Source organism: Canis lupus, chromosome 21 (genome assembly GCF_011100685.1).
Source record: "Canis lupus familiaris isolate Mischka breed German Shepherd chromosome 21, alternate assembly UU_Cfam_GSD_1.0, whole genome shotgun sequence".
In the NCBI taxonomy this organism is placed as follows: Eukaryota; Metazoa; Chordata; class Mammalia; order Carnivora; family Canidae; genus Canis; species Canis lupus.
The window spans coordinates 1,482,456-1,505,224 of NC_049242.1; the positions used below are offsets into that span (position 1 = coordinate 1,482,456).

The window sequence follows — 22,769 nt, forward strand, 5'->3', positions numbered from 1 at the left end:
AGAGATTTCCTTTTATCCCATTTAGATGCTATGAGATTTTTTAAAATCATAAATAAACGTATTTGATTGAATATTTTTTCTATTCTATTGAGACAAACATCATTTTTCTATTGAATCTTTAATATGGTAAATTATATTAATTGGTTTTCCCATATTAAACCAACTTGGTTTCCTATGAAGCTCAACTTTGTTACACAGTATCTTTTTTCAGATTCTGCTGCTTTCTAATTGCAAATGTTTCATTTAGAACTTTTATGTCTACGCTCATGAAAGTGATTGATTTGTATTTTTATTTCTCCTACTCTCCTTGATAGATTTAGTTAGTTAGGTCTCTTTTCTATACTATGAAATAACTGTGTAAAATTAGAATCATTTATTCTTTGGTAGAACTTTCCAGTAAAAGTGTCTAGGCCTGCAGGTTTTTGAGTGCGTGTATATAAATGTTTTTTAACTTTTAACATAATAGGCTATTGGGATTTTCCAATTCTTTAGAGTCAGTTTGGGAAATTACGTTTTATTTATCCATTTTATATAAGTATTCTACTTTGTTGACACTCACTTATTCCTTACATTCTTTTATTACCTTTTCAATTTGCAGAATCTGTGCTTGTTTCTCTTAATTTTTTCTCTTAATTTTTAAAATATTTTCCCTCATTTTCTAGATCATTAGAAATATGGGACTTTTTTTAGTCTTTTGAAAGGACCAATATTTGGCTTTATCAAATCTTACCATTGTGCTTGATATTTGTTTATAATTTAATTTTTATTTTTATTATTTTCTTGTTTACTCTCTGTTAGTTTAATTTTATGTTCTTTTCCTAACTTCTTTAGATGCTTAGTTCTTTAATTTCAGTTTTCTACTTTTCTAATATAATTACATAAAGCCATAAATTTTCCTCTAACTTCTGGAATACAAAAGTGATATGTTAAATTATCTAGAATAGTAGATTCTCTTATTTCTTCTTATAGAACTGTTAATTTTTATTTTTCATATTGTGATGCAATGTTATGAGATAGGTACAGATTGAAAATTGTTGTTTGGTCACTCTACATATATATTTTATAGTGACTATCTCTGTGCTTCTTGTATAGGCTATTTTTCTGGTTTTGATGCAGCTAAATACATTTTTTGGGATGCTTGTATTTAACCAATAAATATTTAACTTCTAACTTTCCTATTTTCATATGCTTTAAACATACGACTGTTAGATTTTTATTTTAGCTCAATACTTATACTAATATCTTAATGATTAAGGATACTTTTACTAAATTGTTTTATGTTCTCTGTCCCTTAAATGAAACATGAAATAATTTAGTAAAAGCTTCGTTAATCATTAAAATATTAGTATAGATATTAGTATAAAATTTTACATATATATCATGTTATTGTTTTCAAGTCTTTGATTTTCCCCCTAGGCTTTGAAATTAAAGATATTATTGTTTTATATGACAACTTTTGTTTACCTTTACCTACATATCGATACTTCCCTTGCTTTTTGTTCATTGTTGTACCTCAAATGCCTGGGTTCATGTCCTGTGTGGGATGACCTTAACTCAAGTCCTACATTGAACTACATAGTATATTAGGGCTCCTGGCCCTTAATCACAACACCTAAGGGGAAGATTTCCCCTCTGCATTCAGAACTAAGACATGAGATCATGAATTGTTCTTATGGTTTTCTGAGTGGATTCATTTATATAAATTTCAGTTTTATGCCCTGACCTTGTCTTTCTTCTTCTCAGCCCACCAACCAAACTCAGTATCAGCAAATTCCCTGGGTATGAAAATCAACTTCCACACAGGTTTCATCACCAGAATAAGTTCAGATCCTGGCTTTAACATTTCCTCCTGACTTTATTGTGAGCTCATTGATAAAATCAAGACATTTAAGTAACATGTTTATTTATTTTATATTAAGTCATCATTTAATACATATTTTTTAGGACATTTGGTGCAGTTTTCTGTTATATAAAACTTAATTACAGTTTTTAAAATTATATAATAAAAGTAAATGTCCCAAAATAGATGTTGAATTGAGTCTTGTAAAGACTATCCTTTGGCTACTAAATTAAATATAAATTCAATCTTTCTTTCCAATTCTCCTCAATTTGTCTTCAACTGTTCAGTCTTTCCAGCTTATTTCCATTTCTACACATAATCTATACCTTGGCCAAATAATAGTATTTACTTTTCATAAAACTGTCCTGGACTCATGATTTCTTTTGCAAATTCTGAACTGTCTTTCTCAAACACATTCTACCTCTGGGGCACCTGGTTGTCTCAGTTGGTTAAGCATCTGACTCTTTTTTTTCTGGCTCAAGTCATGATCTTAGGGTTGTGATGATAAAGCTCCATATCAGACTACACACTCAGCAGGGAGTCTGCTTGAGGATTCTTTCTCCTTCTCCCTCTGCCCCACATTCCCCCAACTCATACAGGCTCTCTTTCTCAAATAAAACTTAATACATCTTTAAAAAGAAATAAAATACATTGTACCTCTATGTGTCAAAATCCAAAATTCAAGGACCATTTCAAATGGCAGTTCATTCCTGTTTTCTCTCATCTTCCAATAAGATTTTCTTTTATTTTTTCTTAACTCTCAAAGTTTTTTGTACAATGGAATAGACCAGAATTGATTTTGAATCCAAAGATAATTAAGCTCTCTTTCCGATTCTCCAATTTCTTATGTGTGTTAGCTTAGGAAATTTCTTTGTGACTCAATTATTTTATTTAAAAGAGGAATGAGGGATGCCTGGGTGGCTCAGTGGTTGAGTGTCTGCCTTTGGCTCAGGTTGTGATCCCGGGATCCAGGATGGAGCCCCACATTGGGGTCCTTGTATGGAGCCTGCTTCTCCCTCTGCCTATGTCTCTGCCTCTATCTCTGTGTCTTTCATGAATGAATAAATAAGAATAAATAAAACAGGAATGATTATATTTCCTTACAATATTACTTTATTGTGAAGATTGAAGTAAAGTAGTGCATACATAAAATAGCCAGCTCTCCATAAAGGGTAGTTATTTTATCATTATCTTAAATATCCTGTTAATAATACCTAAATATTATCTATTAAGTATCCTGTGCTAATAAGCCTATGTTATTATTACCTTAAATATCTTGTGTTATAGTTATCTATGCATTAGTTTTATTGCCTATTAGGCAGGCCTCCTTTGGAAATGGAAGTCTCTCTTATTTGTCTTGGAATGACTGGTATAGTGTCTTACATTCAATTTATTTTGAATAAAATTTTGTTTACACTGAAATAAATAGAATTGAATAGAAGAGTGTCTAGATAACATGATATTATGGAAAAGAGAAGGAGAGCTACCATTTACAATTAGAAAGAGAGAAAAAAAACAAACCAGTACCCTGAAACCTCCATATACAACTAAAAACATAGCGGTCATCTTATATTTTTATATCTATCTATCTTTGTATCTATGTATTTATCAATTCATAAACAATTCTGTTACTCAACCAAAACAAAATAAGCGTGCTAACAATAAAAATTTGTTTAGGTTATTTTTATGAAAATGATCTGCAGGTTGTTTTTTATTATCATCAAGGTAATCATTCTAATTTCCATTATGAATCAACCATAGTTTAATTAGATCGTGATTTATGCAAAACCTGAAAACAAGTGACTATGTAACTCTCAGAGGAAGCTAAAAACCTCCATTATAAAATACTTTCTTCTAAACATTCTCAGAATCTTATCTCTTTCACTACTGTATACTCAATGAAGAGTCACTTGGGAAGGTAGGATCAGTCAGTAGCATATATAGATGCTTGCGTTCCCAAGTATTTTAGATGTTGTTTGTTATAAGGACAAATTAAGCTGAAAGTTGTAGTCTGGGGGGCTTTTGGAAAAGAAAAGCCTTTAAGCAATTAATGAATTGTTCAACTTGTGCCTATGTGGAGAGCATAACCAGGCAACTTATGCAGCAATTTATAGTAACTGGGGTAAATGAACCATTGTTAGAAGCGGAATTTATTAACTGTTTGCTAAATTGGTAATTAGCTAGCGATCTAATGCTACAAACTGGAGGTGTTCATAGCACAACAGAGCCAGGATTTTCTTGTTGCCATTTACAGTTTAAATTAACTGACTTCTTCAGTGTTATCTCCATTGAGAGTTAAGGCTTGTTTTGTTATATTTAACTTTTTTGTTTAAAGTGGAAACAAAAACTGGTGGTAAAATCAGGAAAAAAAGGTTGAAAAGGAACTTTTAGATTTTCTGTAACCTTAAATTTGGGAAATATTATCAACAAATAATTTGAGGCTTTCTTACATGTATGTCTTCTGTATTCAAATAGATGTCATTAATCTGAAGATTTGAGATCAAATTATTCTACTTGATCTCATTTGAATCTTTTGAAAATGTGAGAGTTCTTTTGCTTTTCCATTCCCATTCAAATGTTTGGCATGGTGTGAGCACATTGTTACTCAGTAAATTTGAATTATGTGGGGTTATTTATTGTCTGAAGAAGATCAACTTTAGAAACATTGAATAAAAAAAAAAAAAAGAAGAAACATTGAATACCTCTCAAAACAGTGTAGATCTATCATGGGAAAATTATAAAAGCACAGAGCAAAAACATCATAATCACCCCATCTTTAGAATTATTTTGCTTATAATATTTCATCAATTGATCAATGTATCATTGAAAAAATACAATAAATATTTCTTAAATTGGGTTGCCAATCAATACCAGATTAGTCTAGCTTATCAAAAAGTAAAATGTGGAAAGAGAAAAATAAAGGTAAAATGAAAATTTGGCCACTGTATGTTAGTTTTCAGTTGGGCACCATGTCTCTTAACTGTAAGTAAAATTATATTTAAATTAGATTCTTTATTTGGATGATTTTTTGGACTTTTGTGAGGAATATGTGTGTATGTATGTGTGAAAACACCTTATGAAGTGGATCATACAGCTTCTGAGTATAGACTGGGAAACTGAATCCTTATCACTCTGAGAAGGAATTCTATCACTATTCTCCAAGTAGATTGAAATGCAGCATCATTGCTAAACAATTGATTGTTAGTATCATCACAGAATCATTGACTAACAGCAAGCTTAGTTATAAAACTTGTGATAGATGACTTTGAAGAAGTCACTTTATCCCTTTGAATTTAAATTTCAAAATGTATATGTCAGAGATGACAATATCTAAATAAGAGGGTTGTGAACTGGAACATACTGAAACTAAATTAAAAGTCAGAATTTGACTTAAATCATTTATCTAACTTCCCACTAACTGCAGCATCTTGGTAATTATGTCAGCTTGAGCATTTCCAGTGGTGAGAAAACTTAAAGGAAAAGTTTTCCTTTGAGTTAGGATTTCAAATGTTATTGAGGGGTCAGCAAGCTACGTGGAAGTGAGGAGAGAAAGGGTGGAAGTTTGAGTATAGGTTATCAAGTAAGAAAATGAAGAATCTGTTTTGAGGAATTGTGAGTATCCATGTAGTTTGAAGTTACAATATTTAGGATTTTTTGTGGAGAGGACAGAATTGGGTAGAGACAGACACATGCAGAGAGAAAGATAGCTGAATAGTTAATAAATCCATGCTGGTAATACTTTGTGTGTTTTATTCATAACTCCATTCCTACACCAAGCATTATGACATGTAGGTCCTTAAGATATTAGGTAGAATCATTTGAAATTCTTGTTTTTCACTCATTTTTAACAGACAAAAAAATGGCATATAATTCACATTTCAACCTTATATTTATTAGATCATTAATGAGTAAATGTGGAAAAATATGGAGAGCCTCAAGTATACTCATGGATTATGGATGTATTCAATAAAAGATTCAGATCAGTAGCTTCAGCAGGAGGATGACACAGTCGAAGCTGTGCTTTGGAAAGATTCTTCTGGTTTTATGGCAAGGCATGGTTTATGTAGGGAGGGAGAAGGAGGAGAATGAAAAGCGTAATTTAGGATGTTTGCTATTTGAGATTTTTTAAAGACCTAAAATTCAGCATTGTTTAAAAGAAAAAGAAGGAAGGAAGGAAGGAAGGAAGGAAGGAAGGAAGGAAGGAAGGAAGGAAGGAAGGAAAAGAGAGAAACCCAGGGTGAATGGTTAACCATATACTTCAATTAGTTTGAAAATCTAATTTTCTGTTGAGTAAAGGTTTGTCAATTGTCTGAGTGAAGGTTTGTCAATTGTCTGTTTGAAAGAATGGTAGAATAAGAGAAGGATATATTCGAATGGAATTAAAATGGAATCTCTAGGGCAAATTACATCAATTCTTCTGTAATACACCTCTACAAGACTAGGCCAAGGAGTTTGAGCTGTTTTCAAAATCAAGTAATTTCTCTCTTTGAAGATGGAAAAAATGTAGCGGGATGGATTAGTATTTTTATCTTTTCATATGTTCAGATCAAAACTAAATTATTTGAATTTTATGATTAGAAATATATGTGATTTTAACTTAAGAATGTTTCTTCTACAAATTTTAATGTTTACCTTAACTTTCCTTACAGATTATAAGCACAGGGTATAAATAATTAGTATTTATACTAATTAATATAAATAATTAGTATAATAATTTGCATTGTACATACTACTGTATATGTACAATGACATACAATAATTATATACAACTTGTAAAATACAGAAAAGCACAAAATTACAATTGAACATAATCTATTTCTTCGAGATAACCTGTAAACAATTTATAATATATTTACAGTCTCTGTGCTTTATACTCTTTTGTGCCCCCATGTTTACCAACCTGGTTTTATTTGTTGGAAATGGTTTTTGGTTTTCCTTATGTCCCTTTGCTATTTCTGTCAGTGCCCCAGAGTCTCTTCCTTGGACATAAATCTTGGCACTAGTCAGTTGAACAAACCCATATCAAATGTTCAGAAGTTAGTAGAGCTCTAATGCAATTGAACTAGACTAAAGCAAAATGTTCCTTCTCATCTTCTCACATCTTATGTAGAGGTAACGTGACTCCTGAAAATTTTGAAACAGTGTGTAATCCTTCTTTGGCTAAAAGTAGTATATATAATTATACGATTTCCAGAATCCATGAATTTCAATATTCTTCATCTATATTCAGTATTCTTCAACTATATCACTGCTTATTGACATCATTGTTTATTTATGAATCACATAAATCCTACGATTTATGTCTTCTCTCACACCATGCTGGATTCATAATCTCCAAATTTATTTTGAATTTAATGTTGATAGAGTAGAATAGGGAGAGTAATGTTTTGCCACCTTAAAAACGGTTTCTGTGCAATGCAGGTTTTCAAGCCAAGCTTGGTAGTGAGGCTCAATTACTGAATTTAGTAGAGGGAAATAAAGTGGAGGTTAGTGAAAGATTCCCTCTATTGGCTCTTATTGATTTTTCTGAGTTTCAGAGGTCTAGACTTGAACAAGTTATTGATCATTTCTGAATTGAGCCCATTTTTACTTGAAGGACTGATTCCTCTCAGAGGCCAATAATTTATCTATAGTCATAATTTCTAGTGCTGCTAGACTGCATTTCCCCCTTTTTGTATTTTTACTAGCATTTTAAAGGGAAGGTGGTGAAGGTTAATCAGGCAAAGCTTTCTGCCATTAGTTTTCATTGAAACCAGAAGTCAGCATCCTAACTTCATCCACAATGAATGTGAGGTCATTTTCTTCTTTTCCGTCATCTCCTTAAACTTGATGGAGCTAGGGAACAATAAGTCACCATCCTTGAGTGATAACACATTGTATATTGTAAGCAGTTCATAGATATTAAATATTGTGAGGTCAGTTATCAATCTTCTCTTCCTTTAGATAAATAATGTCATCTTGATCATTTTATTTCCTTTGAAAGCATAGATTTTAATTTACAAAGGAAGTTAAGTGACATATTATTGATATATGAATGCTCATTTTCTTTCATTATACAATTTCTTAGACACCAAAAAAAAAAAAAAAAAAGAAAGAAAGAAAAACCCAAAACAAAACAAAATAAAAACAAACCTCAAAACAAGTTATCTAGGGCCTACATTGTTCTTTGTTCTTAACATGCAAAAGATATTGTCACAGAGGAAACAACAAAACAGCTTGTTCATTAGCAAACACAGCACATAGATGGAAACAAAAGGACAGAAAAAAAGACCCGAATTATCCCTATGAATTCCTCTTCTTTAGAAAAATAATACCCTATTTCCCCCTCAGTAACCATATCCTTTAGGGCATGCACTACATATAAATTTTTCCATATATCTGTGAATCAGTATGTAAGCCTGATCATTTTTGCCAAATAAACACAACATGAATTCTCACTTGAAGTCAACTAATGGGTACTTCAAGGACAATTTTCTGCATGTGTTAAATGAGTAAGTTGAAAATTTCACTGTTCTGAAGCTCCTTTGGTGAGGATGGGGATATTACAAAGGACTTTGGACAGTCCCATAAAAGAAAAATTACACCATAATACTGTCCCTCCATAGGATACTTTTTATTTTTTTTATTTTTTGGATGCAGGATTTCTTTAGGAGACATTTGAGTTATAGTCCATTATCTCTATAATTGGTACCCCCCTCTGCCTAGAAATGAAAACTGGTTCTTAAACCAGTTTGGTATTTCAAGAATTGTAAGTAATTTTTAAACATGTATGGCATATTCCATGGCGTTCCATAATAATTTATATATGTGCAGATGGAAGGGAAATAAAACAAAACAAAAAACCTGTGTCTTTACCAAAAACTATGTATTCTTTATTTTAGCCAAGATTGTCCACAAAAAGTACAGGAAAATGAACATGTAATAACGAAGGCTTAATATTTGTGCACTGCTGGAGTGCTTCTGGGTGATTATGTTTTAACAAAAGTTAATGGCCAAGTAATGGAAATAATGAGCTGAAGTGAAAATCCAATATGAGTTTGATGAGCAGAACATTTTGAATGAAAGTATACTAGAGGAAAAAATCTCCATGGAACATTTCACATCTTAGTACTCCTGGAGCTTATTAGTTTAGTATGAAAAAGGACATGATTGATAAATCTAAATGGATGTGTGCTGATGATCTCTAAAAGTGACGAGGCAAAACCTGGAATTTCCTTAAAAGAAAAAAATAAAAGACAAAGACAAAGAGTAAAAAAAAAAAAATCTTTAAAAGGCTTCTCTGTTTTCATTAACTCTCTACATATATTCACCTATTTGCACATGGCCTATAATGCAGACTATGGAACAACTGAATGTTCAGTCTGCTATCAGAAACTATCTGAGAGATACTGGACTAGGAGTAGGAAAGGCTGATGAGAATGGCCATGCCAGGAATGATGATGTGTAGATTTGAGGCTCTGATGGACAAATAATGTCAATTTAAAGACATAGATTAAGGAATAACATATTTATCACATGGAGGACTGGAAAGACTCCTTTAATCCCAGATAATAACTCAAATCTTTAGAATCCATTCCCTTAATTACTGGAGAAAGAAAGGGGAGTGGTAAAACTTTCTGATAACAGAAATATACATTAGTATTCAAAGAATCAAAAGTTTGAATGATACCATCATCATCACCACCACCACTACCATCAGCAACAGCACATCAATATCATCACAGATAACATTCATTGAGCATTTATTACATCAGACAGTGTACTTTACAAAATTTATTTCAAGTCTCACAATTCAATGTGGTTATTCTTTTGAATTCAAATTTTATAAGTAAGGAAATAATTTTATAAGTAAGCAAAACTCATAGTCTACAGGATAATCAGGGCAACTGAGTCTTGCTTTATACATTGAGTTATACTGTCACCCACAATGTTAGAGTGCTTCATAAATTATAAGTGCTATGGATTTATTAGCAGTTATCATCATTATCAATACTAATATGATTTACTGTTTGAGAAGCAGTTCATATTGAACATTCTGTGATATAAACAAGAAATAACTACACAGAACTCAAATTCTAATATAACCTATTTTCATATATACTTTATTTGCATCATTCAAAACAAAATGAATGAAATATTTTGTAATATATAAGTAGGTAACTTCTTTGTTTTTTTTGGCAACTTCTTTGTTAATCAGAGTTCTTCTAAAATTCATATCATGTTCTAGTTACTACTCATCAAATTTTAAATTTTAAGATAATGATTTATGTATTTCTTTAGTAGAGCAGATAAATATAAAAAAGAAAAAAAAAACAAGATCCCCTTCCAAAACAAACAAACAAAAAAAAAACAAAATTTGAAAGATTCAATAAAAATTTGGCAAAAAAAGAGAAATCAATATGACCTTTGGTAGTCTGTTGATAAAACAAATAATCAATTGTTAACCTTTAGTTGTTATAATATTGTTGTTATAACATTGCATTTATAGTTTAGAGTTAAATTGCAGTTGAGCATAGGTTTAAATTCTACTTTTTATTTTTATTTTATTTATTTATTTTTAAAGATTTTATTTATTTATTCATGAGAAACACAGAGAGAGAGAGAGAGAGAGAGAGAAGCAGAGACACAGGCATAGGGAGAAGCAGGCTCCATGCAAGGAGCCTGATGTGGGACTCGATCCCGGGTCTCCAGGATCATGCACTGGGCTGAAGGCGACACTAAACTGCTGAGCCACCCAGGCTGCCCTAAATTCTATTTTTTAATTTGAGTTTCTGACATGCTTTCAAATAATAAAATGTCATACTTCTGCAATTAACATCTTTCATTACAATGTGCTATTGCTCTGCACATAATTTTATGCTTTTTAAAGTGCTGTATTTTTCACTTTGAATGTTTCTTTTATAATACGTTGTTTATTTTCTCCTTTCTTCCAATATAATACTAGTCTCTATAGCCCACATAGGAAATTGCCATTTGCTGTTTCAATCTTTAATTTGAAATGAATTCAAAATAATTGAAAATTGTGAATGAAAGACAAGACCAATTCATTTAACATTTTTTTTTCAATTATTATAGGTTGATGAGTGGAAAACCTAATTGATGTAGGTCACATGAATGATAAATATACTTGTATTCCATGAAAATAAACCATGATTTGAATTTGTATTCCTAATGTGAAATATACATGACACAAACTTTTCAAAACCTTAACAGTTTTTTAGTACTTCCTTTTCCATTTAAATTTATATTCACAACTCTTATCAGTTGGTGTGCTTTGTAACAGAGAGAAGTGAACAAAAATTTCTATAAAAAAATAAAGTGTCATAAGTAACTGGTATTCTATTTTAAGAAATGTATGTGTACATTTTAAATTTTAATTTTCAAATTTCCACTCATATTTTTATAATGCATGATTTTTCATATATCTACATATGCCTTCTCACACTGCTTTGATGGAATTTGTCTATTGTTTAAATCTTAGCCTCTTATTTTAATATTTGGATGTTTAATATTTTTATATCTAAATAGTATATTATTCATAAAACCGGGCACTACACAATAAAGTAACAAATTGTATATTGGTAAAAACAGTATTTTGAAACAATATTTTGCAAGTGTGTCTGTCGATCTTAAGTGTAAAGATTCCTCTGGAATTATTAAATTGAATCAGTTAACAAACATTAACATATAGATCAGAGTTTACAAACAATATTCAGATTGGAGTAGGCAAAATGCTGATTATATGTGGTCCAGTCTTGCTTTTACTTGAAAAATAAAAATACAAATATTGGGGCAACCACGGTGGCCCAGCGATTTAGCACTGCCTTTGGCTCAGGGCGTGAATCTGGAGACCCAGGATCGAGTCCCACTTCAGGCTCCCGGCATGGGCATGGAGCCTGCTTCTCCCTCCTCCTGTGTCTCTGCCTTTCTCTCTGTGTGTCTCTCATGAATAAAAATAAACTCTTAAAAAAATACAAATATTTCACATTTTAGTCTCCTTCCTGAATGGTACTTTGACCAGAAGAATTTGACTTTTGGAAAATAGAGTGACCTGAGTTTGAAGCTAGTATATTTGTCTCACTAGTCTGAGGGGGACAGAAGTGAGGAGAAAAGGAATCAAGAAAACTGGAAAATTTACAAACTGTTTTTCAACTTATGGGAAAAAAAGTTTAGTATGTTTATATTTATTGTAACAGAAAATTCATAATCCTGTTCCTCTCTCAATATATTTGCTTTGACAAATGAGATGCTACCTAATTTTTAAGGCTCATCATATGATGTCTATGAATACTTTTTGAGGAACATTCTATGGTAAACTGAAATAAATAGGACAAGACTCAAATGGCACCTAAAAACAACACAAAGTAGCACATTTCAGATGTAGTGGCTTGCACCAATATGACAAATATATTTTGATGATATAAAAATTTTTAGTGCATTCAAAATAAATGATAATCAGTTTAAATTATTTGATCTTATTATACAAAAATATTCTCTTCTGCTTTAAGAATGTTGTGCCAAGTTTTGTTTTTGTTTGTTTAAATTTCTATGAGCATCAATATAAAAAAATTTCAATTCTACTATATGCAATTCAACCAAATACAATTCTATCATATATAGTATTGATCTCACAGTTTGTGATTTTGCCCTGACCCCTGCCCCAAGGAACAAAGATATTTTCTTTCAAAACAAAATACCCAACATAACCCATTTCAATCCCAGGTGGTCACCTTTTCCAGGCATAATAGATCCTTGTGCCTGAACTAAACCCAATCAGTCTGTAAGTTATTTCATCTGAAATGGGTTATTTAAGTCAGTGTTTCTCAGGTTAGAATGGGAAAGAAAAAAAATTTCTAAAGAAAATTTTCAAATATTTCAAAATATTCCCAAATTACTTAAAGAATTATTCAAATGGACTCCTGGCTTATATTATCTTATACTGTATGATAACTTAGATCCAGACAGACATAAAATAAGACATAAACTCCTTATCCTTATAGCAAATGAAAAACAAACTTTTAAAATGACCTATGCAACCTTATTATTTCAACATGATAGAAGATATTATTTTGTCAAAGTTGAATCACCATTTGCAATGCCAATATGTTAATGATTAGTAGAGCTTGGGCTTTTGAATTTGGCATACATAGTCCTATGATGATTTGATTCTCTCATAATTTTTCCCCATTTGTACTCCTATGATGTCCTTTGGCTTTGTTTACTAAAAACAAATCTTTACACATTAAATATTCCTCTGCATATTTCTAATTTGCCTATGGCAACTAAAGTAACTCTATATTATTTTGCCTAAACAAGACTGAAAAAACCCCAGCAAACCCAGACACAAATCTCACTTGAAAGTACTCTGCCATAAAGTCATTATCCAAAAGATCCATGCTTATATCATTTTAAAATATTAACCTTAAAATAATAACAGAAACTTTAAAACTTATAGATAACTTGTGAATTTCCAAATCAGCAGATTCAAGATGAAATAAAAAATAACTAGCTTAATGAATGTGTTTTTTTCTTCATAACCTGGTGAAATTCCCATTGGTGCTAAATAAAACACCATGGAGGCAAAGAAGTCTGACCATATTGATTGAGATAGAACTTTGGGTTCTTTTCAATCACTATATAGACAAAATCATATTTTAATCTGTTCATGAAATATTCAAAATACTGCAAACTCTTTCTTGTATACTCTGTATCATCTGCAACTTCAAAAAGTTTGATTTTATGAGTTTAAATTATGAAATAGACCTCTAACCTTTTATTCTCTCTCACTGCTTTATCTCCCTTCTTCCAAGAGATGGTTGGTTTTGGAGAGCCTTGAGGTTTGCACTCTATGACGACTTCTTGGCCTTTGGTAACAATTATTGTTTTCTTCAGTTGATTCAGTGCAAAAGTAGGAGCTGAAGCTATGAAAACGAAAATGTTAATTCTACCAGAAGCAATGGCAATAACGTTTAATAGATGATTCATCAAGATTTTGCACTCTTGTAGGATACATTTCTAATAAAATCACAGGAATCTACACATGTAAAAGGCACTAACTCAAAATTTGAAACTAATTAATTGATATCTTATTGGCTGCTTTAATTGGCAGGTAATGGTTTCTATGCTGTGGAGCCCATAGACAAAGACTGTTTCAAAATATGACATAATTTAATTATGATTATCAATTTTACTTGTGAAAGACTAATGAGCACCTTGAGCAGAAGATAAAAGGGCTGGTCAAAAACATCTATTTGGGGCTTTCCTTTCTTTTTTTTTAAAGATTTATTTAGTTAGTTAGTTAGTTATGATAGACATAGATAGAGAGAGAGAGAGGCAGAGACACAGGAGGAGGGAGAAGCAGGCTCCATGTCCAGAGCCCGATGTGGGACTCGATCCCGGGACTCCAGGATTGCGCCCTGGGCCAAAGGCAGGCGCCAAACTGCTGAGCCACCCAGGGATCCCCTATTTGGAGCTTTCCTTTGGAAAAATGGAGGCCATGTGTGAAGAAGATAATCATGTGTTACCCATTTCCTATCTATGACTCTTAATGCATATTTTACTTTAATATTATACAAAATTAAATGTTTTTTAAAAATTGGATTAAGTTTCAATTAAAAGATTTATTTCACTGTTTGCAATTATTCAACTAGGTCTGATCATTCATTAATATTAATATTGTTTTCACTAGATTTACATGATGTTACTTTTAATTAAAGTTCACAATTTAATTCTGTTGCGCAGCTGTGGGCTGAGGACACTGGACTAAAAGAACATGTGACACAGAGACCAACACACACACACACAAAGATACTTCTGAGACTTACAGAAACCTGAGAGATATGTCTAAAAGTCTATTGTATCTGAGACATTTATTTAAGTCAATTTTGATAACTTAATGGATATTTCATTAGTATTTTATGTCTATTATAGATTAGTATAATGCATGGCACAAAAATATTAAAAGACATGTTGGAGCACCTCGGTGGCTCAGCTGGCTAAGTGTCTGCCTTTGGCTCAGGTCATGGTCCCAGGGTCCTGGGATTGAGCCCTTCATAGGTTCCCTGCTCAGCTGGGGAGTCTGTTCCTCCCTCTCCCTCTACCCCCTTTGTGCTCTCTCTCTCCCCTGCCCTCTCTCTCTCTCAAATAAATAAGAAAACCCAAAAGCTATATATATACAAAAAAAGATATGTATGTGATTAAGATGGGTTGAGAATTGAAAGAAAAGTGAAGGAACTTTTTGTGACTGCAGGTAATGATTTTGCTTGCTTACTAGGAACAGAACTTACAAGAGGTAATTTTGAAAATATGTCTAGTGAATGAGAAAAGGACATATTTGAGAGTATTTCTGGGTAAACTACCAGCTAGGTGAAGCCTGAATTAGCTTTCGCTTTAAAAGATTTTATTTATTTATTTATTTATTTATTTATTTATTTATTTATTTGAGAGCGAGAACACAAATCAAGAAGGGAAGGAGACAAACATACTCCATGCTGAGCAGGGAGCCTGACATGGGGCTCGATCCAGGACTCTGAGCTCATGACCTGAATTGAAGTCAGATGGTTAACCTACTGAGCCACCCAGGCACCCCTGAATTAGCTTTTTAATTCAGAAATATTGGAGTGTGAGCTGACATGAAAATACATTCGTATTTGATTGTTTAGGCTGTAGGAAATGGTAATGCTCACTCATGTATCTTTCTTAGATGGGTTTACTATAATGCGGAGAAATTTCAAGTGCAAACACTCATAATTCAATAAGCTGATTTATAGTGTGTTACATTTAGCTAATGTGTAAATGGTAAGTTCCCCAATTCTGGAGCTTTTGAGTATTTCTGTTAATACTGTGCTTTGGGAATTGTAGTGCAGAGCAAGTAGTGAGTTCTTGCTGACTTTGGGAAACAATGAGTTATGATCACTTAAGTCTCTCTCTTTGTATTAGAAACATCCCAGACCAAAGTTGAGGAAACTAGAATGTGAAAAAGTGAAATCCATTCAGTGGCCCAAACATGCTCAATTTGGGAAGCCTATTCCACTGCATGGAATCTTTCCTGTAGTACTTAAATAGTGAAGTGCTAGTGCCTTATCAAAGCTGCAACCCTCCAAGACAGCTGGATTCAGCCTCAGAAAAGCTATCCTTTTCTTATAAGGATGATGATAATGGTTGATATCCTATGATGAGAAAGTGCTTTACCTTGGATTGTTGTCTTTACCTTGGAGTGTTGTTTTGCCTACTCTTAGGTAAGAGCTTCATGAGTAAATATTAAGCATTGTTATGGGAACATGGAAGGGCTGCTGGAAATGTACATTATGATCCCTTGCCCTCAACATATTCTTTTTTTTTAACTTAACATATATTGCTTAGGTGATTTTTACATATCATTGAAAAGATATTGAATAAACTTATTAAAACTAAAGTTAGAAAGACCTTATAAGGAAAAGTTAAGGGACAAACTGTATACAATGTAAACTTGTCCCCTTAAGCTTAAAAAACATGTATCAGCAAAACACAGTATTTCAAGTCATGAAATAGGTTATTATAATCACATCAAAAAGCTTTAGTATAGTAAGAATTATAGCATGAAAAGAAGCTACACATTCTTCCTATTTATCTGCTTAGAAATTGTATACCTAGAATCTTCAGCTCAGCACTGGCATAAATGGCTCCATATTTATTCTCGGCCAAACACTGATACATTCCAGCATCTGATTGATTCACATTGTGGATCATCAATACTCCATTAACCATCTCAATCCTATTCTGTAATAAAATAAAGAAGTAGGTATAGAAAGTGAAAAAATCATACAGATTTTGCAGTTATTCTCTCCTAGACCAAGGGCCAAAAGCCTCCAATGAATGCAGTTGAGCATTATTTGACAACTTAGCAGTACAAATTTACTATTCATTATTTTATGATAAAATACCTTTTGTAAATTATAATTATTTCTTGGTCAGAAAAGATATTATAACTATATTTTCCTGTAGTTATTCTTATGCGTTTTAGTTTTAGTTTTGTTTTTATACTGAGAAGCTTTTGTTTGGTATGCTTGTTCAGTTTGTGAAGTATAATCAACAGATGAAACTTTTATTTGAATTCATTTTACAGAAGAAGAGAAGGTTCACATGTGGCATTTGGTAATAATTGTGACTGTAAACAAGTGGGATCAAAGTTAAAAATAACCCAACTCAAAACAAGAATCCCATTACTATATTAATCTGGTCAGAAGTTTGCCTTTTTCTCACCTCCCAACAAATTTAGAAAAAACTGCCTACTAACTGGAATCTGTATAAAATTATTAACTATGTTTGATATTAATTATCAAACATATTAACTTCATTTTTGGATAAAATTTAATACAGAAGTCAAAAAAACTATGCATGTGCAAATTGAGGTCAAGTGAAGCCAAGAGCACATTTCAAAAACAAATTTGAAATTTAAAATGTTGTTAAACAAGCAGATGCCTTGTCTACTTAATGCCAAGCAATCATTCTTTTAATTTTATTGAGCGGTGCTTTACCTATCATCAGAGATGCCAAGTAATTTTACATAATTTTCAAAATAAGCCTATTCAATTTGCAGAAGTATTATCTGCCAGTAGAATTTAATTGGATGTGGGAAGTAGAAAATATGACCAGTGTATTCCTTTCTCAAGATATTCCTAGGAAATTAGAGGGAAAGGGACAATGAATCAATGTCTCAGGAGTCTCACACCCTCAATTTTCTTTAATGTCTCTATAGTTCTTCGTATGTGTGTATTTCTTTTGTGTATTTGTGTATTGTTTGACTTGTCTGGTTTTGTAATAAAGGAACGTTGGAGCTAGATGGGATTATAGGGATAATCTGATCCAATCTCTTCTTTTACAAAGGAGCAAACTGAAGCCCAAGAAGGTAAATGGCAGATAAGAGACCTTTGGGCAGTGGCAGGACCTCGTGTTTAAAATTTTAACTTTATATAACATCCCTCCATTTTGGCCATAAATAGTGAACCATTCTCTCTTTTCTCTCCTTCCTGCAAAGGCCACAGCAAGGGAATTAGGTAAAATTATTACCATTATTCTAAAATGAAATAGTAATTGATTTCAAAAACATGCAGTAGATTTACTAAAAATGTATTTAAGTCTTCTAAATCTGTTAAGTAGGTTGTCAAAGAAAAATGTGTCTAAGATACAGAAGGCTAGGATTCTATTATGGTCTCATCTCTCACTAGAAATGTGATCTTGGGCAAGTCACTTTACTACTTGGGCCATCTGCAAGATGACAGTAACCAGCTAAATGATATTGAGAAGTCAGCTGGAAATAGCAATGAATCTATGATAATAATTGATATTTTTCTATGAGTTTTTAAGATTGAATAAAATTTAAAGAAACAATGTTACTCAAAAAAGTAATGAGGTAATTAAGAAATTTATGTATCTGTTATAGTTCTTACTTCATATATACTAGAAGGCATAAATAAGAAATGACTTCCCATAAGACAAAAAGAGGATAGTTTGTCCTGTGTGAAATCTGGTTAAAATTACACAAGAACAGATTAACAGTTACCAACAGTACCTGAGGCAGGAGAGGCACTCCATTCTTCAGCCAACGGTATGTGGGTCGGGGTTTTCCAGTAGCTTTACATTCCCATTGAAGAGGGCTCCCACTGTCCAACTGAGTGTCATTCAGTTTTTCCACCCAGTGTGGATAAGCTGTAAGAGTTTAAGCATTAAAGAAAGGTGATTTCATTTTTCAAACACTCTACCAAATTCAAAATTTATATGGAAGTATTCCTTGCATTAAAAATAAATTATCAATTCTCATAATTGTATTTGGAAGAAGCATAGCATTGCATTTCACAAAGAACTCTATTTCCTGTGTAAAAAGATAAAGCAATGAGAATTCTTGACAATTTAAAACACTTTTTGTAAGCTAGGTCAGTATATCTTACTGTTTTATCAAATTTACAGCAAGTGTCTATAGTATCCCCAAGTAATCAGAACGTGTACAGTAGGAAATCAGGTACTTAGAGATATCATTTTTTTTTCCCAGGTATTGGGGCAGAATTTGCACAAGTTGAAATAATACAACATGTCTATTTACTGAATAGCTGCTTTGTTTTTTTATTTTTGTTTTTCCTAAAAGAACTTGAATGGTACAGGGAAAATAATTTGTAAATTCAAGTTTCACTTGGTGTAAAATTTTTCTATATTTACTAGCATTTTTCAAAAACTTTAAAAAAAGTTTTCAAAATTACAACAAAAATTACTTTATCAAGAAAGATATAATTGTTTAAAATCTATACGATACAGAATAGTGTCTTTATTGGCTAACTTTTAAAATAAAAATACTGAAAACAAGTGACTATTTGTCCACAAATACTCTGTTTATAACAACTGAAACAATAACTATGAAAAAATGTTGAACTGAATAATTGTTTCTCTTTAGCAACCTATAACATTTTAGGGACACCTGATTGGCTTAGTAGTTGAGTATCTGCCTTTGGATCAGGTCATGATCCCCAGGTCCTAAGATCGAATCCTGCATCAGGGTTCCCACATGGAGCCTGCTTCTCCCTCTGCCTGTGTCTGTGCCTCTTTCTTTGTGTCTCTTATGAACAAATAAAATAAAAAATCTAAAAAAAAAAAAAAAAACGTATAACATTTTATTTTGTGATAGTGAGGACTTTGATCATTGATTCATTCACCTCATACTACTTAATCCTTCCTTAGTCTTAGAGGTTATCAGGGATATAGGAGCATCTATGACTTACATTTTTTTCTTTATACTGTGGTAGAGGAAATATAGTCAGTGCCATAGGATATGATAGCACAAGAAAGAAGATGTACTGAACGAACCTGCATATGAACACTATAAAGTGGGTCTAAAGGCACAATGGATGTCCAAAACCTAACCAGTTTAGAAGCGAGGAGAAGGAGCAAGAGAAAAAGAATTCTCATTTATTAAATGCTAGTCTTAGACACTGAACTACATTATCAATTAATTCCTATAACATTGATGAGAACAAACATATTTAATTTTATGAATCGGGAAACTTTGGTTCAGAGAGGTTAAAAAAATTTACCCTAGGTTATACAATTAATAAGGGATAGTAATCATGTTCAAAGTCAGGTATTTCTGACTCCAGGCAGGATATAATTCTCTTATTCCACTTGGGCATATTAAAAAATGAGTTGGAAGCATTTGTTGCATTCCTACTGTGTTTTGGCTTCTACCGGTCTCTAAATGGGAATTTTGTTTTCAGTAGCTCATTGGTCTTCTAGGCAATATAGTCTAGTCTTTAAGGAGCCTTAGTTTGGTGTAGTCAGAATCTGTAGGCCTTTGAACACACTCTGAGATTCAACTTTAAGCCTATGAGCTGTCAAGCAAAAATCTTACCACGGTGAGCTTCAAATATTAATTCTGACTTTTGTGCCTGGCTTCTAAAATCATTCCCTTTATAGTTACCTATATTATCTGTCATATATACTAAAAATACTGGTAGGAATGGTAAGATACAAAAGCAATATTAAACTCTACTTTATTATTAGGACTTTCTGCATGCTCTCCTGTTTTACTTTGCCAGTCTACTTCATATTACTCATGATCCTTGTAATCCAAGTATACAAGTGTGCTGTTTCCCAAGCACACCCTTCATCTATCTTCTTCAAAGTTTTATTTTTTTCCTTCAAAGTTTTAAATCCATGCAGAATGTTCTACTTCTCTTGTCTCTTTTAATTCTACTAATAATTTAAAGTTTAGTCTAAATTATGTAAGGTTTATTAACCCTAAACTCCAAAGGAAGTCATCGGCACCTTCTTTGGACATGTTTACTTCTTAGTCTCTTGGAAAATAATCATATTGTAGCTTGTTACTCCTGTTGCTGACTTAAACTGCTATTGGATTTTTCATTTGTTTATGATTTGAGATGCTCATGTAGATAGGAACATCGTGAGGAGCAAAGTTGACATGACATGTACATTCGTTTTAGAACATAACACTGTTCCACATATAAAATTAATTAAAGGATACTGGTTAGTTATATTATTATTTTAGGGTAACTATATTTGATATGTCTCTCAATGTGCTACAACTCATGCTGGTAGATGCAGCTTATGGGAGTTGAAAAGAGATCTTAAAAAGTTACTAAAATAAAAAAAATTAGGAATAAAAGAATTATTAAAATAAAAACAGATTGTGTCATTTGGGAAAACATAAAAATAATAATTCTTCAAGCATAATTTGGATAATTCTATAAAATTTCCCTAATTTAGAGTCCTGATTCCAACATGAATTTGTCATAGGAACCAACAAGTGATGAATGAAATTAAGAAGAAATAATTTCTGCTTTCTTGTCTTCTTCAGTGTGTTACAATGTCTGTTTGTTGTCAGCTCAAAATCTAATAGATGAGATAGACATGTAATTAAAATACTTAAATTCACTCTACCAACAATTCTACAAATAAAAATGTCCTATTATACTGCCCCTGGAATTAAACAAATAACAACAACAAAAAACCCTAGTAACTTCTTTATCTTTTTGTTAGGCCACCATTATAAGGGGTAAAAAGAAAAGAAAAAAAGAATGAGAACTAATGGTGAGGATTTTTTTTTCTAATATCAATATAGATGAGTTAAGAGCAACTAACTATTCTCCATCCAACCCATGCCTTAGCTCAGCTCCTCAATATCTCACTGAGAGATAGTATCAGTGACCTCCTTGTAGTTGAGGGTGTCAAATTCTGGTGTCATTGCAGTTCTAGTTTGTAATCTGCTTTTATAGCTTATTATTAATGGGACATATAGTAATAAGCTCCTTGACCTTTCTAGACCTTGGTTTCCCCATCTGTCAAGCAGAAATATTAATTTCTAAGGGTTATTATGTTTTTTTTTTTTAAGATTTAATTTATTTGTTCATGAGAGAAAGAGAGAGAGAGAGAGAGGCAGAGACATAGGCAGAAGGAGAAGCAGGCTCCATGCAGGAAGCCTGATGAGTCCCGGATCCTGGAGTCCCAGGATCATGCCCTGAGGCAAAGGCAGATGTTCAACTGCTGAGCCACCTGGGTATCCCGGGTTATTATAAGTTAATGCATGTAAAGTACCTAGTAGTTGAGTAGCATCTAAAACAAGTTCTTGGGATCCCTGGGTGGCGCAGTGGTTTGGTGCCTGCCTTTGGCCCAGGGCGCGATCCTGGAGACCCAGGATCAAATCCCACATCGGGCTCCCGGTGCATGGAGCCTGCTTCTCCCTCTGCCTGTGTCTCTGCCTCTCTCTCTCTCTCTCTCTCTCTCTCTCTCTGTGTGTGACTATCATAAATTAAAAAAAAATAAAACAAGTTCTTGGCAACTATTTGTTGCCTATTCATTAGTCCTTTAATCTCTCCTCTCTCATTTCTTTATATATTTTTCATGGTGGAAATGTATCTAATAAGCACATCAGCACAGAAACACACTTAGACTATAGCTCATTCTTTAAAACTATAAGAGTCAAGTGAAAAGTCAGTACAGAGGCTTATTTTACATATATATAAGTATATATGTAATTATGTATGTGTATATATACATGTTACACATTGGGAATTAAACTATTACTTTTTTTCTTTTTTTTTTAGACACGTGACATCCATGTTTTCTGGTCAGTAATGTTCTATCAAACATTGTACTAAATCAAAGTAGACAGTTGAATAGTAAAGCTCTTTGTTCTTTCCTACTAGTGCTGAGCTAGACTAGTGGAAGGAAGATTTTGACAGACGAAGGAACTGCAGAACCCTTACCCAAGAGAAAACCTAGTGAACTGACTTATACAGAAAGGGTTTTAACAAACCTGTGGAAATGCAACATAAGAAAGGGAAAGATTTTATCCTGGACTATGCTTTTAGTGCAGCATACACATACATTCATGAGTCCCAGTGAAATAGGAACACCAACATAGAAAGCATTTTTGCTTTCAAAGTAC

General features: G+C 32.4%; 1 protein-coding gene across 2 annotated transcripts in view; it reads right to left on the reverse strand.

The window, feature by feature from the left end:
* The window catches only part of CNTN5 (contactin 5), a 1,277,333-nt gene that overhangs the window by 269,890 nt on the left and 984,674 nt on the right, over nt 1–22,769 (reverse strand). For both annotated transcript variants that reach the window (XM_038568215.1, XM_038568216.1), the window contains 3 exons: nt 18,390–18,526; nt 16,468–16,597; nt 13,611–13,761 (listed from right to left, as the gene is read on the reverse strand). In XM_038568215.1, the coding sequence (XP_038424143.1) occupies nt 13,611–13,761; nt 16,468–16,597; nt 18,390–18,526 (418 nt within the window). The remainder of the gene's footprint in view (nt 1–13,610; nt 13,762–16,467; nt 16,598–18,389; nt 18,527–22,769) is intronic.